Genomic DNA, 22,810 nt, shown 5'->3' with positions numbered 1-22,810 from the left:
CTTTTACGCCGGGGTGTGTACGTACATATTCATAAGAATTAAAAGCAAACTTGCTGGATATACTAATGTGTCTCGGATACACCTGGGCCCACTGGCTATTGCTGTACCAGCTCAGTGAGGTGACAGCAGCCTGGCTCAGGAGAGTGTGTGCTAAGCCTGTCTGAGTGGGTTGTGTATTTTTGAGTGCTGTCCAGAAATCTTAAAAATAACATGAATCATGAGTATGCATGTTGAGTGAATTTGAAAGAAGAATGCCTGCAGCTGTTGGAGAACAATAACAACCATAACAAATAACACGCGATTAACTCAAAGTAAGTGAGGTTGGGATCAGTTTCACAATAAGATAATGCTTATCATAAAGCTTATCTCAGCAGCTTCAACATGATGATTCCACTGTATGATCTTTCACAAGACACTTTCTGTTTTGGGGGAAAATATATGGTTGATTTTTCTTGGAAAAAGCAGCTCAACTTCCTTATAAAGCCGTTTCTTTTTACATACTGTGATGTGCTAAGGAAGTGTATTTTCACTGAAGGTTGTGCTGAGGATGGAACACTGTTCTTAATATATCTGGTGTTATTTTTGGTACACATTCAAGCTGTTTATTCTTTAGATTATTTTGTCTCTGAAGCCCACAGACTGAAATGGTGGCTAGATTTTAAGCCAAGGTAGTAAAAGGAGACCTTAAGAAGTGGTGTAGTAATTCTATTTAAAGCAAATAGGCAGATATTTAAAGACAACGATAAAATGTCAGTCAGACTTTATAGTATTACCTTACACAACATTAACTTGTAATTTCCATCAGTTAGATTTTGGAATTGATGCCTGTATGTTCAGACTGAAAGTATCAAACCCATTTGTGGGGGGAGGAGGGCTTCTTCCAACATCATGTGTAAGCCTTGGCAGAAATAACTGTATTAGATTGTTGGTTTATCTTACAGCTTGCCTTTTCAAGTCTGTTTGGTCATGTCTGTTCAATTAATCATTATAAAGAATAAACCCTGAGGTGATAGTGGAATCTTCTCAAAGACCGTCAGCTGCTGTAGTCTGCAGTATCTCCTGGTGCCTTTTGCTACCTCACGTGGAGGCAGTGCTGCGGATGTACTGCTGCTTCTGTGGGTAGTAGTGGTGATGACTTGTCGGCAGCTCGGGCTTGTGAGCTCCCCCTGTCCCATCTGAAGGTACTTATCTCTGCTCACTGGTGTGTCAAGGCTTTCCATGTGGCTTTACAGTGTGGGCCTCCCACTGTGGAGCTGTTGGTGCACTGTGTAACAGCACCAGGCTACTTGTGGCATGGGGTCTGTCATTCTCCCGTGCTTATGTTGGTGCTGACTGTCAGGAACTTGAAACCGATACCTTTTGACCTGAGAGGAATCTAACATGAACACACCTTGTCCTGGTTTTTATTTCAATCATATTTTAAACTTGCCTCCTGCCTGATTCTCATCAAGCTTTATTTCTTCTTTCCTGACTAATGTCAAACATAAGCAAAGTCTGAGATCTCATCTTGAGTATCTGATGTGCACAGAACTCTTTGGCTGAGCACACACGTATGCCCTGGAGAAGAGAGAACATGGAGCTATCAGTATCTTAAAGGGCTGCTTATGGTGGGTTGTTCACCCTTAAAAGATTCTGCAATGGTGTCCAAGTAATAAGTGAAAACATGAAGCGTACTCCGAGCCTTCTGTTCAAATTGTTCTTCTGGACATAGTCTGCGGTGGGACAAGCTTGGAACATGTGTTTTCCAACCAGGATTCGTGTTAGGGTTTTTACCAGCAGTTGGGAAAAGCTGTTCAGGGAAAGCAAGCCCGAGAAATCACTGGCAGCCCATGAGGCTTTTCTAGCTTCTTTGCAAGGCCATCTGGGGAACAGAGAGAAATTTTTCCTGAGCTGGGAGAGCCTGGTGGAAAATGGACACACTGGCCGAGGTGGAGAGCAGCATGTGCAAAGAGGAGCTCTGTGAAGTGGACCTGGAGGACCAGGTGAGCTGCATTGCAATCAGAAGGAGCAGTGAGGTCTACCGCAGCCCCTTTATGCACCCTTTAAATTAGTGTAGCACTTCAGAAATTGGGAGATTTGGGTTTGTTAAGCCTCTTCTGACACTTCTGAATACTCACTTTTGAGCCCTGGGTGGGGATGTGGGAACCCCTGTATTGCTGCACCCCTGAGGAGCAAAGCACCCATGGAAATGGGATGACTGGAGCAGGGAGGAGCTCTCTGAACAGCAGTAATGCTTGGGGCCGGAGGGATGTCCACGTGGATACAGGTGGCTGATGCTAAAGGACAGGCATCCTCCTGTGGTGGAGGTACATGCAGGAAATGTAGTGTAACCTGAAAATGTGACTAACCCAGCAGCTACTAAATGGCAGCTGCCTTCTCCGTTTTGAAAAGCTTTTGTTTTAGCAAGTATCACTGGCACTAAACATGCTTTATTGCTTTCTTACCCACCTTCTTGCACTATCATTTACGTTTGGTTTAATTTCTCCTGACCTGACCCGTATGTGGTGCTTGGAACTGCTCCCCTTATCCCTCCCTTTGTTAAACTTAAACTGCCTTGGCCAAGTCCTAGGAGAAACTGGATTATCTTGCTTGTTTTCACGAAGCTCTGCCACACTAGTGCCCTGTTAAATATTAATAAGCCCTTTAGATAAACCTTTGAAAGGTGGGATTTTTTGTTCCACTCCAAGTGCAGTCTATCTAGTATATCAGAACAGTGAATTGTTGGTTTCAGGAATATTTCAGGAAGACTCTGAAATTTAAAAATGTATTCTTTACTATTGTATTTTGCTAAAACCTCTAATCTAAGGTCCAGAAGTTTATACTTCATGATGAAAAAATTGGTACAGATTTTTGAGTGGTGCACCTCTCCATACCGGGGATTAGTTCTCCATTTTCCGTGGTGGTGAGATCTCTCCCTTGAACTAGAGCTGCTGCTGGGGTAGCAGGCATGGCTGTACATTTGTCTGCCCACATACAACTGAGTCTTGCCTCCCTCGTTGTAGCTTTACGTGTGGGTGGGGTTTAGGCTAGTAGCGCTCTCGGGGGTCAGAAGCGCTGCTGAAATACGGCGCTGGCCCCCAGCTCCTGCATGCCACGGGTGCCATCGTGCTGCAGCTTCTAGCCCTAGGTAGGGCTGGAGAGCTGAGCTGCTGCCCTGCGTGGGGAGGGATGTTTCTGGAGGTGTGCTGCAGAACGGTGCTAAACTGAGACCTTTTGTTTCCTTTCAGGACTGATGCAGTGCCTTTGGGAAAGCCCCTCTGAAGGGTGGATTTGTGGCCTGCCGGTGGCTTCCTCACAAAGAGGGCTTGGCACCAGCCCTATGGAGTTCAATTAGGAGTAGATCGCACAAGGACTTACATTCTTTGGTTTCGTACAAAGAATGCTGTGGGTTAATCTGAGATAGAGGTCTCTAATACACTCTGTGGCGCAGAGGTACATCTTGCCTGTTGTGCTAATTATACAGAAGACAATTTAACTCACCATCAAGGCTGGTGCTGATGCACTACAGGAAGAATAATCTTCTTTTGCTGTGCTCAGTGCTTTGCACAGTGAAGGTTGTGTGGCCCACTCTACCATGTCAGCCGCGAATATAGACATGCAGATCTCGGGGACTTGCTGAGAGCTGGTGATCATCCACGAGCTCACAAGGTGCTGTAGCACCCGTGGAGTTTCCTCTTGAGGCATGACCAGATCAGCTGCTCATCAGCAGACTTCTTCAGTCTGCAGGGGCTAACCTTTCAGAAGCAGGGGAAATATCTTTAGCACTGATCTGTGTGAAGCAATTGATTCTTGTTTGTAGCCAGAATAGCCTGGCAAGGACTAAAAAAAGCACTCAGTTGGAATTAGTCCATGGTCATCAATACCAGTCCTTGCCAGTTTTCCCAGCTGTGTGGACTTTTGGCTAGTCTTGCTTCATTTCAGGGCAGTAGCGCATTGTCTCTTGGAAGCAAAAGGCATTCTTGCCCATCTTTCCTTCTCTGTGATGTGGTGGCTTAGGAAATGGGAAGTACAAATCTGTTCTAAGTCAGCATTTGTGATAATGATTGTCCTTGGTTCAGGGTTCTAGGGCCCGTTTAACAGAAAGGGCAGCCAACATGTTCATCCATAAAACATGCTCACAGTCTTTTTGACATGCCGAATCCTTCTCTCTGTAACCATTTTTACAAATGAGCTCACGCTTTTTGCATCTCCAGCACAAAACTTCAAGGCTTTTCAGAGTGTGCTGACATTATTGCGTTGATTACTTTTCCGAGTCATTTGTGCTGAATGACAGATCCTGGAGACCAGGTTTGCAGTAGCAGCACTTTAAAACCAAATTCCCGTCTGCAACATGTTCCCACATATTCAGCTTCCAGTCCTCTCATGGACTTTTGTGATGGCCCCAGCCTTCCTTGGATTCCAGGTTTCTGTAGAAATATAACGTAATACTTTGTCTTTAATAAAGCTACAGCGTGTATGACCTTAGCGTTGTGGGGTTTTCCCTCCTCTCCTCTGTGCTGGTGTACAAACTACCCTCCTGCTGGTCCGAGAAGGGCTGACAGCCATCTGGGGCTCAGGCTGTTGTAGTTCCTCTGGTTTGTGGGGCTGCCTGTGTCCACCTTTGAGGGCATCTCACGCAGGTCCTTTCTGTGTCTTGTCCTCCTGAATGGAGGGAGGAGGATGGACTGTAGTGCTCTACCTTTCAGGGTATGACGGTGTTTCATGTTCTGTGGTTTCTGTTGCTGTTCTTTTGTGCAGCGCTGTCGTGAATGTGTAAGAGTGCACTTCTATACAGAGGGACCATATGAAGTGACAGGCCTTTTCCCAGCGTTTAGGTGTGGCTTGTAAATGCTCAGCCTTCAAAAGGAATTGGGGATATGGCTTGTTGCAGATTGTCCTGTTTAGTATTCAACAGCAAGCTTTTCTTGGTACAGCTCTTCAGCTTTACTAAACTCTGAAGACCAATTTATCTGTGCAGAAAATCTGAGAAATTTATGGATGCTCAGAATCCACCAGCTGGTATCGAGAGAGTGCTGGGTTTTGGCTTCTGGGCTTGTGTTAGCATAGATAGATTGCCGCCGTTCCCTGCCGTGCTGCGGGGGTGCCCTCCTAAGTTTTCAGACTGTGCGGACTTTGCTTGCCATGGAAGGCACTATGCTGCTGCCCATCCTCACTGCAATGGCAGGACTTGTCATTGTAAGTAATGTAAGTAAGTGCAGGTACAGTCATTACAGTGCACATCCAGGAGTTTCTGGCTTCTTGGAAGCATTGAGTGCATTGTGCCTGCTAATAATAGTACACTGTAACAGCGTAGAGATGCAGAGGAAGCCCTGTGTTTTCCAGTATTTTCTTGTGATGAGGTATTCATTCTTTAGTATGGATGGCCTACATCTGCACCTTTCCTTGGAGGAAACAGAAAAACTTGTGGATGGGGTAATGGGCATATTGCCAAAATCTCCCACAGATGAGGCAGGTCTTCCTATTAACCAAGGATTAGCAGGTTCTCTGAGAACAATGTGCAAAATCCTGTGTCCACTGCCCAAGCTGTGCAGAGGTCAGCATGTGAGACTGCAGATTCCCTCAAGGGATGTTGAAGTCCTTCATATTTGCTCCGTACTTTATGCTGTAGTTGTCTTTGAAGCAGTAGAACTTTAATGTAGAGTATTTCCTCAGCTGCACTCTGCCATGCCATGCTGTCTCTGGAGAGAGCAAGCAGCAAGAATATCCTTGCTTCAGCAGGCTGACCATGGCTCCGCTTTAATGTGTGCTCTCCAAGTCCTAGGAGTGCCCAAAACTGCAAATGCTTTTCTGTCTCATCCTACAGGAAAAAACACAAGCAAAATAGTGTTGGAATGGTTGAGAAGCTCCTGTTTGCCAAGACTCCATCACTATCATCCTCTGCCCTCAGGCTCCTTGGCCCCACCTGGCAGATGCAGGGATCTTCATAGCTGGCCCAGCTGTCCAGTTTAGCACAGTGTCTGTTGGCAGCCTGTTACATGGAGTTACTTTAATAGGAAGCCATTGTCTTACCTTCCAGGCCAGAGGAGGGAGAGAATATCTTGGTATTGCACCACAGCAGACAAGCATTTTGTAGTAGTCGTTTTTGTGGCAGGTGGCAGTTCACCATGGACTTAAGGTTACCTGATACTTTAAGCTTGTAGGGGTGGGTGGTGATGAGACTTACTGTATGCTCGTTCCTAGAATCAGGAAGCTGGGTCACCTCTCAAATTGGATCTGTTTGTCATGTGGCCATCACGCCTCCTTTCCAAAAGTGTCTTTGGTTTGGCTGCTGTCATCACGTGATCTTTTAATTTGGCCTCCTAAAACTTCAGAGATATTTTTTAGATTTCTTCACACTGCTTCCAGCTCCTATCAGAACAACATTATGGTTTTCCTTTATTTAGATCTTTGATATAACAAACTATCATGAAGTAACACATTACTGTGTGTCAGTTGTTCAGTAGAAACTGTGTGTGTATAGAAACAACTTATTTTAAGTTCCAAGTCTTTGATCTTTTTATCTGAAGCCAGAGAACAGTACTTTTAAGTCAGGCTTTCAAGATTTTTAGCCAAACCGTGGCACGCTAACAGGGACCTGCTATTTGTTGTCAAAATTCACTTCACTAAAACATGTCTGCTTCAGAGGCAAAATAGCCCTTATTCAAATGCTTGCAAGCAGCTTCCTGGAGTTCTAAATGTGTCCTTACTCCTAAGTATTAAGTGATCATGCTCATTTTCAGTGCAGAACTGAGCGTGCTTTGGGAGCATCCATAAAGGATTGCGTATACACAGAAGCACTTAAGGGAAAACAAGAGTCCTCTGGATTTTGTGTGCATGCTCTCATGTTCTCCTTTCACCGTCATATACAACCTATGGTATTGTAGACTTGTGCAGCAGAGAGGAAGTAGTTAAATAAGGTACCAAAGTCCTTTTACACAGTTGACCTAAAACATGGGGAGATGAGGACGTGTGTGTTTTATGGCTATGCTAGGGCCAAAATCTGGATGCGTTCAAGTGCTGGACGGCTGTTCCTGTTGTAAGGTTCGTTTGGACAGTGTAACTGTGCTGCAGCATGCTCAGAGGTTGTGTGGGGGGAAATGCTGGTTTCTTTCCTTTTTGACAGTCTGTGTTGATCACATACACTTCTGCCAAAACATAAAGCACTTCTTACTCCATTCTACTTCTTTTATGGATCTTGAAACTGTAGTATTGTACTAATCAGTAAGTGAAGGATCAAATTAAGAAGATACCAAGATTTATATCTTCATATGAAACCTGCATATGAATTTAGGCCATCTTGGGTCAAAAACCCCATGCTGCAGTCTTCAGCAGTGATTTTGGCGTGGTCACTTCGTTTTTTCTGTTATGACCTGAATACCAGTGGGTGTCAGGGAACTCTCGTTCACAGGGGAGGACAGCTTACCTTGGTGCACCTTTTGAACCGATTCCTGCTATTAGGTGCCTGGCCCTGTGCCTCTGTCAAAATCCCCTGAGCTGCTTCCAGTAACAGCAGCTGAATTGCTGCATTCTGACAAGCAAACTGTGTGAAGGCTTTGGAAATAAAAATATACAAGCTCAGCTGCTACACAAACCACTGAACCAGCCCTATGGAGGAGGCAGGGAAGAGGCATATAACAGTTGGTGGCAGGAGCTGCTGTAGCTGCTCCCCCTTAAGAACCAGCCTCAAGTCGCTTGGGTTTGTTTCAAGTGCCATGCTTTGGGTAATGTGATTATTGCAGATTACGAAAAAAATCAGCAAACATTGCGTTTTGAAGGTGCTCTGTAGCAGTGCTGTTGTTCCAGAGGCCTCCATTTCAGCAGCCCCTCCATCATGGTCTAAAATGGAAGGATGCTCTCATGGAGCTGGGGGCAGGGGCACAGAGCAGGTGTACCATACCGTCCAAGGCTGATGTTAATCTGCAGTTCTCGCATGCTAAGCCTGCTTGTCAGGTCTGTGCAAAGGGCTGGGGGAAAGTGTCAAGCCCCTGTAGATTTTTATCAGCAGTTTGGAGTGGAGCAGTGGCTCCAGGCTGCTCTCTTCTTGCATCACTACTTTGCTGCTGTCTGTGCAAGGACAGCTCATAGTCCCAGAACACTGTGTCCCTCTGCCGCCTGACCACAAGAGCTGAACATCTGCCCTGAAGCTGCTTTTTGGTGGGATATGGGGCCACGGTTACTGCTTTTGGTTCTCATTGTACATTACTGCAGCTATGCTTATTAGAGGGGGTTCAGTTTGGTGAGGGAGGGCAGAAGTAAGGAAGTGCAGAAGGAGAAGTGTGCTGGTCTTCCCCTTGATGTCTCCATGTAATGCTCGGGATGATCCTCTAGTGTACATTCCTCCAGTCATCTCGGCTTTTGTATCTATGTGTAACATTCAGCATTGCACTCAGTTGTGTCATGCTGGATTAAATCCATGTCTAAAGCACTTGTTTACTCCACGAGGCCGGGATGTAAACTGCCTCTCATTGTAGAGCAAATAGAGTGAAAACTTCTGCAGTCTTGCTTTCTGTCTCTCAGGAAACCCCCGTACTTCATATGCCCATGGAAATAAGGTAGCATGGTGATCCCGGCTTGCTGATTACAGCAGCTTTCAAAAATCGTCTCTGTGAAGGGGCATCAGGAGCCTTACAGGCTGACAAATAATGGTTCATGACCCTTTTCTAAACAGGAGGGAAGGAAGTGACTCTAGAGTTCTGGATTTTAATAAGACTTTAAAATGTACTGTGTGAGTCTGCATGCTGTGACATGAACTGCCCAGAATGCAAAACAGTCTCCCAGCAAGGGGCAGCACTGCTCCTGGAGAGCAGCTCTCTTCTGCAGAGAGAACTGCTTCATTTTCAAAATGTGATTTAGTGTGGCTGGAACTGCAGAGCAGAACAGATACTATGGGAACAGCTGAGTGAATCTGATTCTGTCGTTCCTGCCAGCTGAAACCGTACCTCTAGTTCCAGGTGCCCACTTCGTGTAAGAATATCAAATGGCTTTAGCTGCGTTCCACCACAGATGGCGTGCTGCTGAACTGCACCTTGTACTGAGCTGCAAAGCACCCACATTGATAAATTTCCCTCTAGTGTAATTATATTGACTAAAATAATATGGGGAAGGGGAATGAATTCCTATGTGGGGTAGAGAAGGAGCTAGATTCAAATTGGAATCGTACTAAAGGGGAATGTGTAAAGTCAGGATTGCGTTGTTAGAACAGTGTGCAGAAAGCTCCCAGAAAAAAAAATAAAATCAATAGGGTTTGATGATGAAACAGTTTTGCCTGGCCTTGTCTCTGATGTGGTTAAGTACAAAGATGGTGAAGAAACAGAGAAGGAAAAATTGGAGAGTGCAGCAAATGTTCTTTGGCATAGGCTTGGGGGAGAGGAGGGCTGTTTCCAAGCAGACTGGCGTGCCTTGCCTGGAAGAAGCACACGTGGAGTTACCTTCCTGTGGAACGTCAGGGACTGAAGCAATAGGAACCAGATACATACCTGGTTTGAAGATACTGGTGTTAAGATGTGCATCTGTAGGAAAGGAGACAAGGTCTTCGCCAGGGCAGCTAGGTGCCTGAATGGTATAATCTGCATGCAGACTGGCTTTCCTCTTACTCCTGACCAGCCAAAAGAGCAGCAGGAGGAGGGAGCCAAGCCTTTCCTCTTGCTGTTTGCCCATGTAGAAGTATTTCAGCCCATGATCATCTGGAAAGAAGTTTTGGAGTGAGGTGGCCTTGGCATGTGAAGGATGAGGTTGTGACTTTAGGTTGTTGCTCAGCGCTTCAGTTCTTGGAGGTAGTTTCAACAACAAGGTTGGCTCTTAGGATGGTTTTAGGTTCTGTAGCGTTCACCCTGAACTTTCATGTGGGACATAACATTTCAGCGCAGGTAACTGGAGTATGCAGTTGAATCATTGGGTCCCTTTTGCCACTGACTGAGGTGATGGCTTTCAAAGGAGTGAGAAGAGTAAAAGCTCTCTAGTGTTTTGCATCTAAACTTAAGCTCCCATACCCTCTTGTTACATGTGCAATAACATCTATACCAAAATGAAAAATTTGGAGTTCTCGTTCCTGCTCCACTGCATTTGTGCATAATACAAGGGATTGGACTTCAAAATTAAGCAGGTGTTGAAGGAAAAATGGCAAAGGAATCATGTTAATTCCTTCTGAAATACTGCCCAATTAAAATGCCGGCTATTCATGTAAAATACATTTGCAGCAAGGTACTTCAGAATGACTTATCCATGCTTGCTTTGGAGAGCACTGCCTCCAAGGTAGTGCAAATGTGAAAATAGCAATGGAAAATCACTATGCCTTTAAAAAAAACACAAAGCAATTATTTCTTGCCCTAAGGAAGGGGTGTGCCTGTCACTGGGTTGTGTAAGGGGAAGTGGGAACACTGAACTATTAACATTTATGATAAACTGCACAGTTAATCATCATCCATCTAGTCCCTGATTTCTCTTCTTTTCATTCTGGAGTGGAGGGGTGGTGGTTAGTGGGTTTGTCATTGGAGGGAAAGGGAAATTGAATATTTAATGTGGCTTTCTTTATGACAAGGCACTAACATGACTCCCGTCTGTATTTAAATGCTGTCCCCAGGTTACGACTATGGCTATGTCTGCGTGGAGTTTTCACTCTTGGAAGAGGCCATCGGATGCATGGAAGCCAACCAGGTTGCTTTACACTTCGGTCAATGCTGCTAGAAGATTTTTAAATATTTTTTTTGGTGGGGTGGTGGAAAGCCAATGAGGTTTTTTTGAACCATTCAAAGGAAGATCTGTTCTTATCTAATACACAATACTGCGGTTTAAATGTTGTTTCCAGAAGCTTGTAAAAGGCTTAGAAATGCCAGTGTGAAAGAGCTGCTGGACACCAAATGGTCTGCCCTCTTCCCTAGTGTATGTTGGCACACTGGCTAGAGTTAGAGGCTGGTGGCTGACAGACTCCTTATGTAGGTTTGGCCCTGATACTTTTGTACTCACACTGAAATCCAGTCAGAAAGAGCTCTGCTGGCATTAAATGTTTCCCCTGGCTGTGTGTGCACACACACATACACATGTGGCTGTAGGTGAGGCCTCTGGTATGCAGCTCTGAGTCAGCTAAGACTTGCACACTCTGCTTTTCCATATGCCTTTTGTGTGGGAGAGCTGCTTAATTGTTCGTCTCCCCCATATCTATCCTGTCCTTTGACAAGCTGGAGCTGCAGACATGAGGACTACCCTATGTGCAGTTGCACCTGGTAAATCTGAACATTTCCAGCCCTTAAAAGTGCACAGTAAACAATAGATCCCCCTTCCTTCACTGCATCCTTTAAGTCTCCTCTCTGCTGCCTTCTTCCTCCTAATTTGCCTGAGTAAGAATCTGTATCAGTTGTCTAAAGCCTTTTTACCTGAATCCCAAGTCTCACTGTCATGGGAGGAGAGTCATGAGTCAGTTTCAGAGCTGTGCATCTGCAAAAATGTACTTACAGTTAATGAGTCTTCACAGCTGGGGTTTCAAAGGTCCCACAAAGCGCTTGCATTTGCCTCTATTTTCAGTTACAGAGGTATTGCAACTTACAAAAATGTTTTACAGAAATAATTCTGTTGCTGGGAAAGAGCCTGGCACATTCCCACCAGGGGGATGTTGGTGAGCACAGAGAGTGAAGGCTCCAGAATTAATTATAACTTTTAGCATCAGTGACAACTTTTATTTCCCCTTCAGTGTTGCTAGAATTCCCAATTTATTTTGTTGTCACTGGAGAATTTGTAATTACGCATGGCACTCCTCTGTGCCTCTGCATATACCAAATGCCTCTGCCTATTCTCTCCAGAATTCTGCTCACGTGAAATAATGTCTCCCTACATGAGAGCAATTCCCAAGTTCCTGGGAATTTGCGAATTCCTCTTTTTCCTGTTGTTGATGCCTGCTCTACCCCTTCTCCCATTTGGAGCACCCCTGTGTACTTGGACAGGTGCTTGACTTGATCACATTTGGTCCATTGCTACAGCAAAGAGCCTGTAAGCACCAGTCCTTAGGCTGCAGAGCACCTAGAGGTGCCCAGTAAATCACTGTACACACATGCACATAAGGAAGTTCTAGCTGGCATTCAGCTGCTGCTTACATTGATCTTCCCCAGCAACAGTTACGGCAGCAGTCTGGATCATTTTTTGCCATGTTTCCCTTCCAGCATTCAGGCAGGGTGCAAGCAGAACACTGCCAGCGGTGAGGGTAATGCTCCCGGCCGTGCGCTCTACCTGGGACATGTTAAAAACAGATCGGGTCTGAAGTCTTCCAGTTTTCCTTCCAGCTATACATGGCTCTGTGTGTGTGCAGAGGAAACCTGGAAGATGGAGCCGCTGGAGGGGCTTATCTCCAAAGCCTTATGTGCTAACCTTCACTATTTTTTAGTGGAGCTACAGTGATTTGTAATTAGTGAAGCAAGAAATGTGCTTTTTGGAGTGACCCAAGCTATGTGAATTTGGTCAGGAGAGTTATAACCTGTGGATTGCCCCACATGAGTCAACTTCTCTAATTTGCTGTTGATGGAACATGGCAAAAAAAAAAGGCCTTCTAATTATTTAAATAATTTAAAAAATAGTGGTAAGATTTGTATCTGACCTACTGCAAGGGAGGAAGCTGACTTTTAAGTCCTTAGTAAAAGCCAAATAGAGATATTCAGAAAGGGAGTTATGCAATTCAGTTGTCCTTAGACAATAGATGTCCCATTTTAATATCTTCCAGGATAAAGTTGTAAGATCATCTCCCTAGACTGAGAATTAATCTGCATTTTTACAAGCTGCAAAACCCAAACCCTGTGTTAGCTAAGACATAGATTCTTTGATAGTTTAGTTATTTTCAGAAGGTTATCAGCTATCCCTGTCAAATTCAGTCATTTGTGAGAGCATAAATAGCAAAACAGTGTCAGCCCACAGTGACATCCTAGTCCCTCACTAGTCAACCTGCCTCTTTCTCAGTCATCTGTTGGCTGGGAATAAATAGCTTTTGCAGAGACGGTGTTTTTTGGTACTGTTTAATGCCTGTTTAACTACCCCTGCCTGAAGAACAATTTGCTGCATCTCTATGTTGTATATTTCCTGTATTGTGAAATCCTTTAGCTTTACTCAGTGCAATGCAGAACCTACTTAAGATCATTCCCAAATTTGCTAACTACAGATTTACCAGGTCCAACTCCCTCCATTCAGTAAGTCTAGTATGTGTATGTGTGAGGAGGCTTTCTGTCAAGTACATTGTGATAAGGAAACGTCCATCTTCTGCGTTGCCCTAATTTTGTAGGAGAGTTTTATTCCACCTGTATTAATTGCTGCAGTGAAAGTAATGAAAATGCCCCCATTATTAACTGCTTTGCCTTGTTGATTGTTGCGTTGGCAATTCATTACAGCTCAAAGGTCCCATCTAACGTATGTGAAACGTGATGGATTGCTGTTCCTGCTAGCGCGGAGGTGTTGGGTGGCAGGTCTGGCAGAACGAGGCACTGGCTGCCAGCTCTCCTGCTGTCTTTGGGGGGCTCTTTGCCCTCATAGGGCAGATGGGCTGTTGAGTTGTTTTGAAGAACCTGGGCGCAGCCCTTGTTGCAGCCTGATGGTTGGTGATGCTCCCGTTTGTCTTCTGTCACAAGTTGGTTGTCGTTTGACTTGTATGAGAGCAGACCTCTTTTCTGTCTGTGATCAGCTGCTTTTCTGCTGGGGAGAGACAGGTATTTTGAATGAAAAATGGTGTTTCTGTGTGCTTGGTCACACATTTTCTCCTAAATAATCTTTCTGTCCTTTATTCTCATTTTTGAAAGGCTGTAGTGTGGTGCAGCATTTGTCTTACTGAGTTTTCTTTGTGTTCAGGCTTGGTGTAGCCCCTGATGTAATAGTGTTCCTGTCTGGGGGCACCAGATTGGCTTCTTGGAGGGAACTTTGGGAATACATCTCATGGCTTTTGTTCTCCATGTGCATTCGGATAGCTTTGCACTCCTCCTTCACCTGTAGAAGGAACAAACATAATAAGCTTGTTACTGGGTGTGAGAAAATCAGGTGGGAAATGAAGTACCCATCATGTACTGTTGTGTATTATAAAGGCAGGTGGAAAAGGAGAAGTGGAGAGAGCCTGTCTCTGCTGCCTGGATGTTTTACTGTTTTTGCTGAGGTAGAGCTGGTTGTTATATATATGGAAGCAGAAGGGGTTTTGTAAGCTTGGGAGCAAATGATTAGTCTTGACTGATGATGTAGTATTGTCTTTAAATCCTCTCAGGTCTCAAACTTAGCAACATTGGCAGCGTGAATATTTCCTAGCTTTTGTTGCTAGTAACCCACATCTTTGTAATCCTTTCCTCCTGTTTCTTAAGTAAGAGGGCAAAAATGAGAGAGCTATAGCATGAACCTTTTTGAAAATTACTGTGACCTTTTTGAAAACTACTGTGGAGGTCTCCAGGTACGTGCTGGAGTGCTCATTCCAGGACTTGCTCTTGTGCCTTCCTGCACTGAGGCTGATACATCCCCGAGGGCAGTTTCCCCTGCAGTACTGTGCGATCCTGGTTCATCTTGCTGAGCTCAGCGATACCGCCGTTCCCTGCTTGTTTCTTGCTGGAGAGGGTGAGAGGGATTCTTACTGGATTTTGTGGGGCTCACTTTACTTGAGCATGTCCCACCGCTGTGCAACTGAAGCATCAGCTGTGTGTTTCTCCCCCTCTGAGCCCATCCACTTTTATCCATTCACTGCAGTGCTTTTCTGCGTTTAGTGTGAACAGAGCTTCTGGTACAGATCAGGCTTCACAGGCTTTTCACTGTAGCTGTTGGTGTTAAAATCCACAAGATGCTGTGACAAGCAGGCAAAGCTTAGGACTTTCTGTCCTGAAAACATTTGCAGAAACCAGTCACAACTCTGCGTGGCTTCCCAGTTAAATACAGTAGGAGCTTGTTGTGGTTATCCCGAGAATGCATCTGGTCTGGTGACCTGTAGCCTTGGAGTATTTGTTGAAGCCTGTGGTGCAAGGAGTGTGTTGCAATTTGTAGGAGAAAATGTGTGTCCAAACAACAAAAACTATTTTCGTTTTGATAGGATATGCCGAGTTGTGGAGTCTGGCAATATTTTCTGGAACCTGCAAAATGCCCCCTGTAATGGAAGATGACACTCACCTCAAGTGTATTTTCATGGGCTGTGGTATCCATCATTTGCTCGCTTGATAACGCCACTCCATCTCTTCAGCTTTAACCTGCAGTTGAGGGTGGTGGTGACAATTGAGTGTGTCCACAAATACGCTGAAATCTGCTTGCATGTTAAGCTAAGAGTGCTGGAGATGGCCTTGCTTTTGCTGTATCCTCCTTGGATTATCAGCTGACATTATCTTCTGCTTTTCTTGTATGTTAGGTGTGTGTGTTTTGCTCAGGTTGTATCATTAGCACACATCTCTTTTCCCTATTAAACCTGTCCTGCTTTTGACTGTGTGGATTTCTTGAATTACCTTTTGGAATCTTCCACTTTGAGTGTGTGTATTGAGAAGGGAAGGGCTTGTATACCTAGGCAGTGTTTCTTCTATAAACATGGTTTGAGAAACATGCGCATTAGGGAATAATTTTTATGATCCAAGTGACCTATGGCAAGTTCCATCCATAGGCTACCTTGTCATCAGATGAGTGCATTTCCAGGCAGTTGAGCTGATTCAGTGTGTGACCTTGTCACGAGCTCACCCTGGTCTTACATCCCTGAGGACTGACGTGTTGATTCAATCGCTTTTTCATTCCCACTTGTGTCTCACTAATCACTGCATTGTACCATCATTTAATGGGAGTTGTAAGCCTCTGAGCTCAGTACGGAAGTCTGCAGTGGGAGGCTCGTGCTGGGCAGACGCTTGCCTGTGAATAAGCAGTTGGATCTGCCTGCGATGACCTGTGGCAGGGCTGGCTGTGTGGGTGTACATGTGTGTATCCTGCAGTGACGATGTGATAAGCACACTGTCTGTTTTTCTGTTCTGTGTGTGCTACAGAGACCTTCCTTGTGCAAAAAAGGGTGTCTTTTGTTGTACAGTGTAACTGTCAAAAATTCTGGTACTGAAAATACTTCTCTGGACCTTCTTCTCTTCTGTCTTCTCAGTATCTTCTGTCGTCTCAGCTGTTCAAGCCATGTGAATCCTGTTAGTCTCTCTTCCTTTGGCATCGGAGGTTGTAAGAGATCTGCCAAAAACTTCACACACACTTCCTTCAGCCAGTGGTAGCTGCCCATCAGTGTGGTTTTTTGAGCCCTACCCAGATCAAAAAACAACCGTCTTCTTGGCAGCTCTGTCCTGCTTTGCCTCAGGAAGCAAAACACACTAACCAACATATTTTAAAATAAGTGCACTTTTTAACTGGAAGAGTTGTGAAGCTGCATCTTCTTGCTCTCCTTGTGAGATCCCAGCTTGCCATATCCCTCTACCTCCCTGCTCTGATTCCAAAACCCTGTCCTCCTTTTTTCCTTCAGCCTCACCTTACCCGTATGATGAGGATTGTATGCGTTTGCTGCTGCTGAACTGCAGCTCTGTAATGGGATTGTCCCAGAGGACAGCTGCTCGGTGAGCTGCTTGGAGCATGCAGCAGATGCTTAAGCAGGACTTCCTTTGTATCTCTAGTTGCTGCTGGGGATATATGGCCTGGCAGGGTTATCTCGGGACTCAAGAATTGCTGTATATTGCAGAATTATCTGTTCTGTGTGCTGAAGTTCACTTGGCTGCTGTATAAATAGATTGTTCTGCGTAAAGCATCTCTCCCTACCCTTCTCTAAAACAAAACTGCTCTCCCTCTGCCCCCCTGGTCATTTATGTTCTGGTTATGGGTTTGTTGGTTTTTTTTTGCCCATTGATATTAACAAATCTGCGTGATGATGTATCTCTGAAATATCCATTCTTTCCCTGTAGATCTTAAATGCGTTGTTAATCAAGTTTTTCTCTCTTGGGATAGCCGTTCTATTTACAATGCCAGGAGTTGGAGTGGTAAATGTTAAGGAACAATTGTGATTTCCTGAAATTTGGTTGAATAACTTAATCCATGAGTGAGTGCCAAGATAGGTGTCCAGTCTTCTCTGGTTGATTGATCATATGATGTGATACACCAGTACTTGCAGTGCATCAGTCACTCCCATTGGGTACTGCATGCCACTGTGCAGCATCCAAAGATGCATGGGGGTGGAGACTCCCTACACCGGTGGCTCAAAGTGAAGAACCTCTGTTGAGCAGCTGGACCTTTAGTCATGCCTGGCATGGCTGTTGTAAGAATGGAGATATTTGAAAACTTTTGCTTGTGAATATGAAGTGCAGCATGAACCACAGATAAGTCTGCTCCCTGCCCCTTCCACAGGGCAGAAGTATTGTAGAGCACTCTAGGCAGAGCAACACCTAAGAAATAGCTTTGTTTCAGTCATTGTCAACATGCAAAGTGTTTTCCTGAATGACATGGGGTCTAGCACACTCCTCCTTTGAATTCATTTGTAGGTGAGATTTTGCCTTGAGCTAGAAGGGATTTGAAGCAGTCCTTGGATGCACATGCAGGATGCAGATGCTATCAGGTCCTCTCCTCCTAATGTGTTAATGGAACAGTTGTGTGACAATGGGGAAATCTTAGACACAGATGCTACATATAGGTGCAGTTTCACCTTAAACCGAAGACCAGTGTTTTACTGCTGGCTGCTGTTACTCACAGATTGTATGGTTTTTATTGTGTTTATATTCATGATGATGATGTGTAGAAATTCTAAGTATATTATTGTGTAACCATTTGGAAGGTGTTTATCGTTGTACCATCAAAGTGCTTCAAAGGAGTATGGTAAATCAGCTGTAGGACAAATAGTGTTGCCACAGTTAATAGATTGTGTACAGAAGGTGATTTTGGATCAAGATGTAAAATCTAATGATCAAACACCTATATGAAAGTTAGCAGGACCCATGCCACTAATTTGCTTTGATGCTTTTGAAGTCATCCTTTAAGTAAGCTGGTGACTAACTGAACTGCAGATGTACTATCAGAAATTCTTTCTGTACTCTTAGAGTGGATGGTGCTGCAGGTATGACTGAAGTTACTTAAAGGAGACAAAGAGGCAATGAGAGGGATATGTCTGTATGCATTCAGTTTATGTGAACAAAGGCATCTCGGTGAGCACGCCGTAACTTTCATTTCCAGAGCAAGACCATTTTCTGTCATGGTTTTGCCATAATGGTTTTCACGAGACCTGTCACTGTGAACAAGACGACGGTCCTTCTCAGCCCAATCTCAGCAACATCGAGGGGAACACCAGATACATTTTACAAGCATACGAGATAGATTATGGCATTAAGACTCCATCTGGACTGTCTTGATAAGTGGGAGCACACCACGATGTTGCAGTTTTCACTTGATGAGTCGTTTTTGTTAGCTTCAGCATCAGACCTGTTTGTTCACGATTTTATGCTATCTCAGCGGCAGTTGCGTTTCGATTCCTTGGTGCACTGTTGATGTTGGGATTGCTGGAACAGGAAGGTAAAAGGTTGAGTCTAGAGGCTGAAAATAAACGTCAAACTGCACGCTCCCTAGGGGTTAAGGAAGGCAGAAGCACTTCTTAGCAGAGTGATGGTCTGCCTGCTTTTCTGCAGAAACTGTGCAAAATTTTTTTGCATAACTATGGTTATGATAGGGAGAGTGAGCCGGAATTCCCCTCAGATGTGGATTTTAGTCTGTTTTCTTTGCAGTTGAGTTTGTGTTGGACCTTTTCAATGTAAATCATGGAAGTTTGGCTACCTTGAATTGGGGTACATTGTAAAAGAGTACCTTGAATTTTGCTATTTTCTGCTTGGGTTATGAGACTCACACAAGTAAGAGATTAAATTCAGATGTCTCGAGTTTGAAGATGCAAGATCAAAGCTATAGCTGTCAGCAACTTTTATTTGTGAATTTCTGTTTCCATTTGACTGTAACTGGGCTGTTAATGTTCTTGACTAGAAATGAAACATGATTACAGTGGAAAATGGGGGCTGGCATGCCTGAGTGGACTATGGTATCATTATCCATCAATCACAGGCAATAAGAGGCAGGTATTTAACACAGAGGGACACACAGTTATTATCCGCCCCATTCCCCTGCAAGCCACAGGGCACCTTCAAGACTCTTATTAAAGCTTTAATACCTACAGAGATCACAAGTGCTGTATGCTACAGGATCAGAGATCAGGAGCATTGCTGTCATTCTACATCTGTGCAGGACAAGAAAACACATTAGGTGGAAGAGCCCTGAGGGTGCTGGCAGACAACAGCCCGCTGCACTTCTAAGGAAAGGCACAAACTTCCCCTGATCCACTCTCATTTCAGAGGGTCAGAGTTTTCTTCTTCCACCGTCCACAGGTGAATGAGACAGCAGCTGAGAGGTCCTCGGTACCACTGTACTGTGATGAGACCAGCTTACTGAATCTTTGGCTATGATCGCTCCCAGAAGAGGGCAATGAGGGAAAATCCTGAAGCCATTTTGTACAAGGAGCCACAGAAGGGAGGTGGAAAGTTCTTCCTGGCTTCTGCAGTGACAGAAGCTATACAGTATGCAGTTGACTTGTTGCAGTGAAGTGCCTGATGTGAAGTAGCATTCTGCCTTAAGGTTTCTTATGCTGTGCTGTCATGCTGTCTGTGTGCATTGACAACTACCAGATGTTGCATCCAAGTTTTCCTGCCTCTCCATCACTTCAGGCCACCTATCAGTTCAGTTAGTTATGTGATGACAGGATGAACAAATAGGTTCCCCCAAGGACAGGGGTCTAAAATCAAGTGCATCATGTAGTGAATTATATTTTTAATGAGGGTCAAAGCTGTCAAGCTGTAAACATGAGATTTAAGTATTTAGACTTCTGAAACTGTCATCTTTAGAACAAGAAGGTGAAAGTAACTCTGTCCTGTTTTCATAGACAGCAGGGAAGATCTTAGTTTTTGTGATGGTACAGTCCATGTCTTAGCAGGAAATTAGTACTATTCAGATGGGCTTCATGTACCAGATTTCAGCCAGTAAAAGCTCAAAGCAAACATTTGATGTACTTTTCCATCGGGGATCTCAGGAGCAGAGTTAACAGAGAAAGTAATTTTAAGTCCACAGAATCCCAAGATGTACTTTCATACATGTACATCAGGTTGAGAAGTCTTACTAAGAAGCTGTCTCACGATGTGAAGCTGTACATTAATGATATGGTGACTAAGGTGCTTTACTGTTTATAGTCTTAGGTTTTTGAAAGCCTGATTGATTCTTCCTGACTTGTGATCTCACTGGAGAAGATGGCTGAGGTGTTTTGATGTGGGGTTTTTTTTCCCTCTGGCAAGGCGTTCTTCTGTGCCTGGTCCATGTGAGATTGGTTTGTCCTCTACCACTGCCTGCTTCTCTGCCCATTGTACTAACTTAGCTTGTCTGGTTTTCTTCCTTCTGGTGTCTACTGGGCCCATCATTAAATGTAAGAAGTGAATTCCAAAATGTTTAGTAGACACCTCTGAGTGACAGGCAAATGATTGATCCATCTGGCTCTAAGAGGAGCAGCTGAAAGCATCACCTCTCTGGTGCCCCAGTGTATTGAGTGCCACAAGAGGTTCAGGTGGTGATACCTGAGCCACCTGCTAGTGTGTGGCTAATCTGAGAGTTTAAGGAGATGTCTGTGCTTGCTGTTTCCCCTTCCTAGTCCCTTGGGAATTCAGCCAAGCTGAGGCACTTCTGACACAACAGGGAATCATGTTCTTTTCCTTCCTCAGTGTCAGGGTTATATGAACTGCTCTCCTGCACACTCACCTCTCCAGCTAGACTCTCCTGGAGTTGAGGTCAGCTACCGGAGCCTTGGAGCCTGGATATTCACACAGGAGAGTTGCTGCTTCTGCCTCATGCACCCTGACAAGGCACTAAACTCCTTTCTTCAGCATTTCTAGGAATTGTCCAGGAAGGAAGGATCTGGATATATACCTCTGGATGTCGTGCAGTGCAGTTGCCTGGATGAACCTCTCAAACCTCAGTGCCCTTGTAAAGGAGGAGCTTCTGGGTCCTGTGGGCAGCAGTGACACCCACTAGTGTTACAGTGCACCCAAGCCAGGCTGGCAGGAGAAACTAACTTCCTTCCGAAGGGCTCAGATAACTCTGTTCTCATGCTGTGCCAGGTTTCTTTGGCAAATACAGACCAAAATCTGCTCATAAGAAGAGCTCTCTTAAGAGGCAGCACCTGCTCAGATGCAGAAATTGATACAGGTGCCAGCTTCCTTGTGGTTCTGTCCAGGTGTGACTGTTGAGGATCTGGATGTAGCTTTTGGACAGACCACCTCAAAGTCACGATAACCTGCTGGGAATCATCACTGAGACAACACAGGTAAGTGTTACACTGCTGGTGCATTTTCCCTGGCAGCTGGCGGGGTTCTTTCTCTTACCCGTTGGGAGTCAGTACCAGGCATCTGCTTTTGCCATTAAGTGGTAATTTAGGGATGTTGAGAAATGAAGTCTCCAAGGACAAAACCCTGTTCTTATCCAGAGCTGCTGCCTCTTCCTAAGGTTTTTGGGTCTTTTTCCTTTCAACAGAGAGCCTGGCCTGCAGAGAAAGCATTGCCAGTGAATGCTCCAAGGGCAGTGCTTCATTCAGTGGGCGCAGAAGTGGGTTTGGAGGCACGTTTGGGGGAGCCTCTGGACTGCTTTCTTCCCCATTTACAGTGGGCATGTTCTTAGTGAATGTTGCTGCTGTGCAGAACATCCTGTGCTCTGTTCACCAGAGCTGTCATGGTCAAGCCATGTTGGAATCGGCGTGTAATCCCATGGTTACATGCTCCAGCAAAAGGACACACTTTTTTTTGTGTGTGTGGTCTTTAAATGCTTAATCAAATAGGCTGAATTGTCTAGTAATAAATTTACCCCTTTAAGGCAGACATTTCCAGCCTGACTTTTTTCCAGCATAATTTTGCATCGGGATTGCTCTGTAGTGTTTTGATACTGTGCTTCAAATCTATGAGTAAGGAGCTGTGCCTTTTCTTTTTGTTTTCCCAGCTTCCTTATGGCTGTTGCTGATTGTAAGGTGCCCCAGGGGAAATGCACAGGAAGGTCCTGGGGTGGATTAGTGCATTGTGCTAACATGCTTCATCTTTATATTGTTTAACAGCATTATGGGATGAGACGACCATTGAGGAACAAGGTGGCCATACAACAAAGTATTGAGAATTATGTTCAGGCACTAGAGCAGCATTTTGTAGAGAAAAGAGAAATCTCTGTGTTGGGAGCAAAGGGAGTCCTTGAAGCAGCTGTTGTTCAATGTCCAGGCTGTGATGAAACAGAAAAGGAATATAGATGAGGCAGAACTATGTGGACCCTTCCCTAGAGCCATCTACCAATAATGATACTCAATATGCTAAATATTTAAATACTTCTAAGTTTTCATAGTTTAAGTATGCTTTTTCAAATAAAGGATTCAACCTGGTTCATACTTTCTTGGGCGTGGGAACAAGTGTTTGGTCGAGAATCATAGAATCATTTAGGTTGGAAAAGACCTTTTAAGATCATCGAGTCCAACCATTGAAGGTGGTCTTCATGACATAGCTTACCCTGTAATAAGTCTTTAACCATCCATGCTTCTCTTTAGCTGTGGAATAGGAGTGCAGCCAGTAACACCAGAGTGCAGAACTTTAAGCTGTTACCTCCTGACGCTCCCAGATCCTCACTGTCTGGACTCTAGAAATCCTCTTCTGACCCCTTCGTACTGTATAGGAAAGGATTTCATTTTAAAATGTCTACATTTTTCCAGTGATCCTATAATGCTGATCTGCAAAGGTGCCCTTTTCAGAGGGGTGAGGGAAACTGGAGGTTAGAATTAGTGGGGCAGGAGGATGTTAGGGCATCAGTGGCAGGTGGAAGGTCTGCTTTGCTTCACTGG

At 44.6% G+C, this 22,810-nt stretch overlaps 1 protein-coding gene across 4 annotated transcripts in view; it reads left to right on the top strand.

Moving 5' to 3' along the window:
• The window catches only part of RBM6 (RNA binding motif protein 6), a 58,845-nt gene that overhangs the window by 12,320 nt on the left and 23,715 nt on the right, over nt 1-22,810 (top strand). For all 4 annotated transcript variants that reach the window (XM_080387490.1, XM_080387491.1, XM_080387489.1 and 1 more), the window contains exon 6: nt 10,559-10,632. In XM_080387490.1, coding sequence (XP_080243616.1) covers nt 10,559-10,632 — 74 coding nt within the window. The remainder of the gene's footprint in view (nt 1-10,558; nt 10,633-22,810) is intronic.

Source organism: Falco punctatus (genome assembly GCF_963210335.1).
Source record: "Falco punctatus genome assembly, chromosome: 4".
In the NCBI taxonomy this organism is placed as follows: Eukaryota; Metazoa; Chordata; class Aves; order Falconiformes; family Falconidae; genus Falco; species Falco punctatus.
The sequence above is the reverse complement of the archived record's forward strand: the minus strand, read 5'-3'. Positions and strand labels throughout refer to the sequence as shown.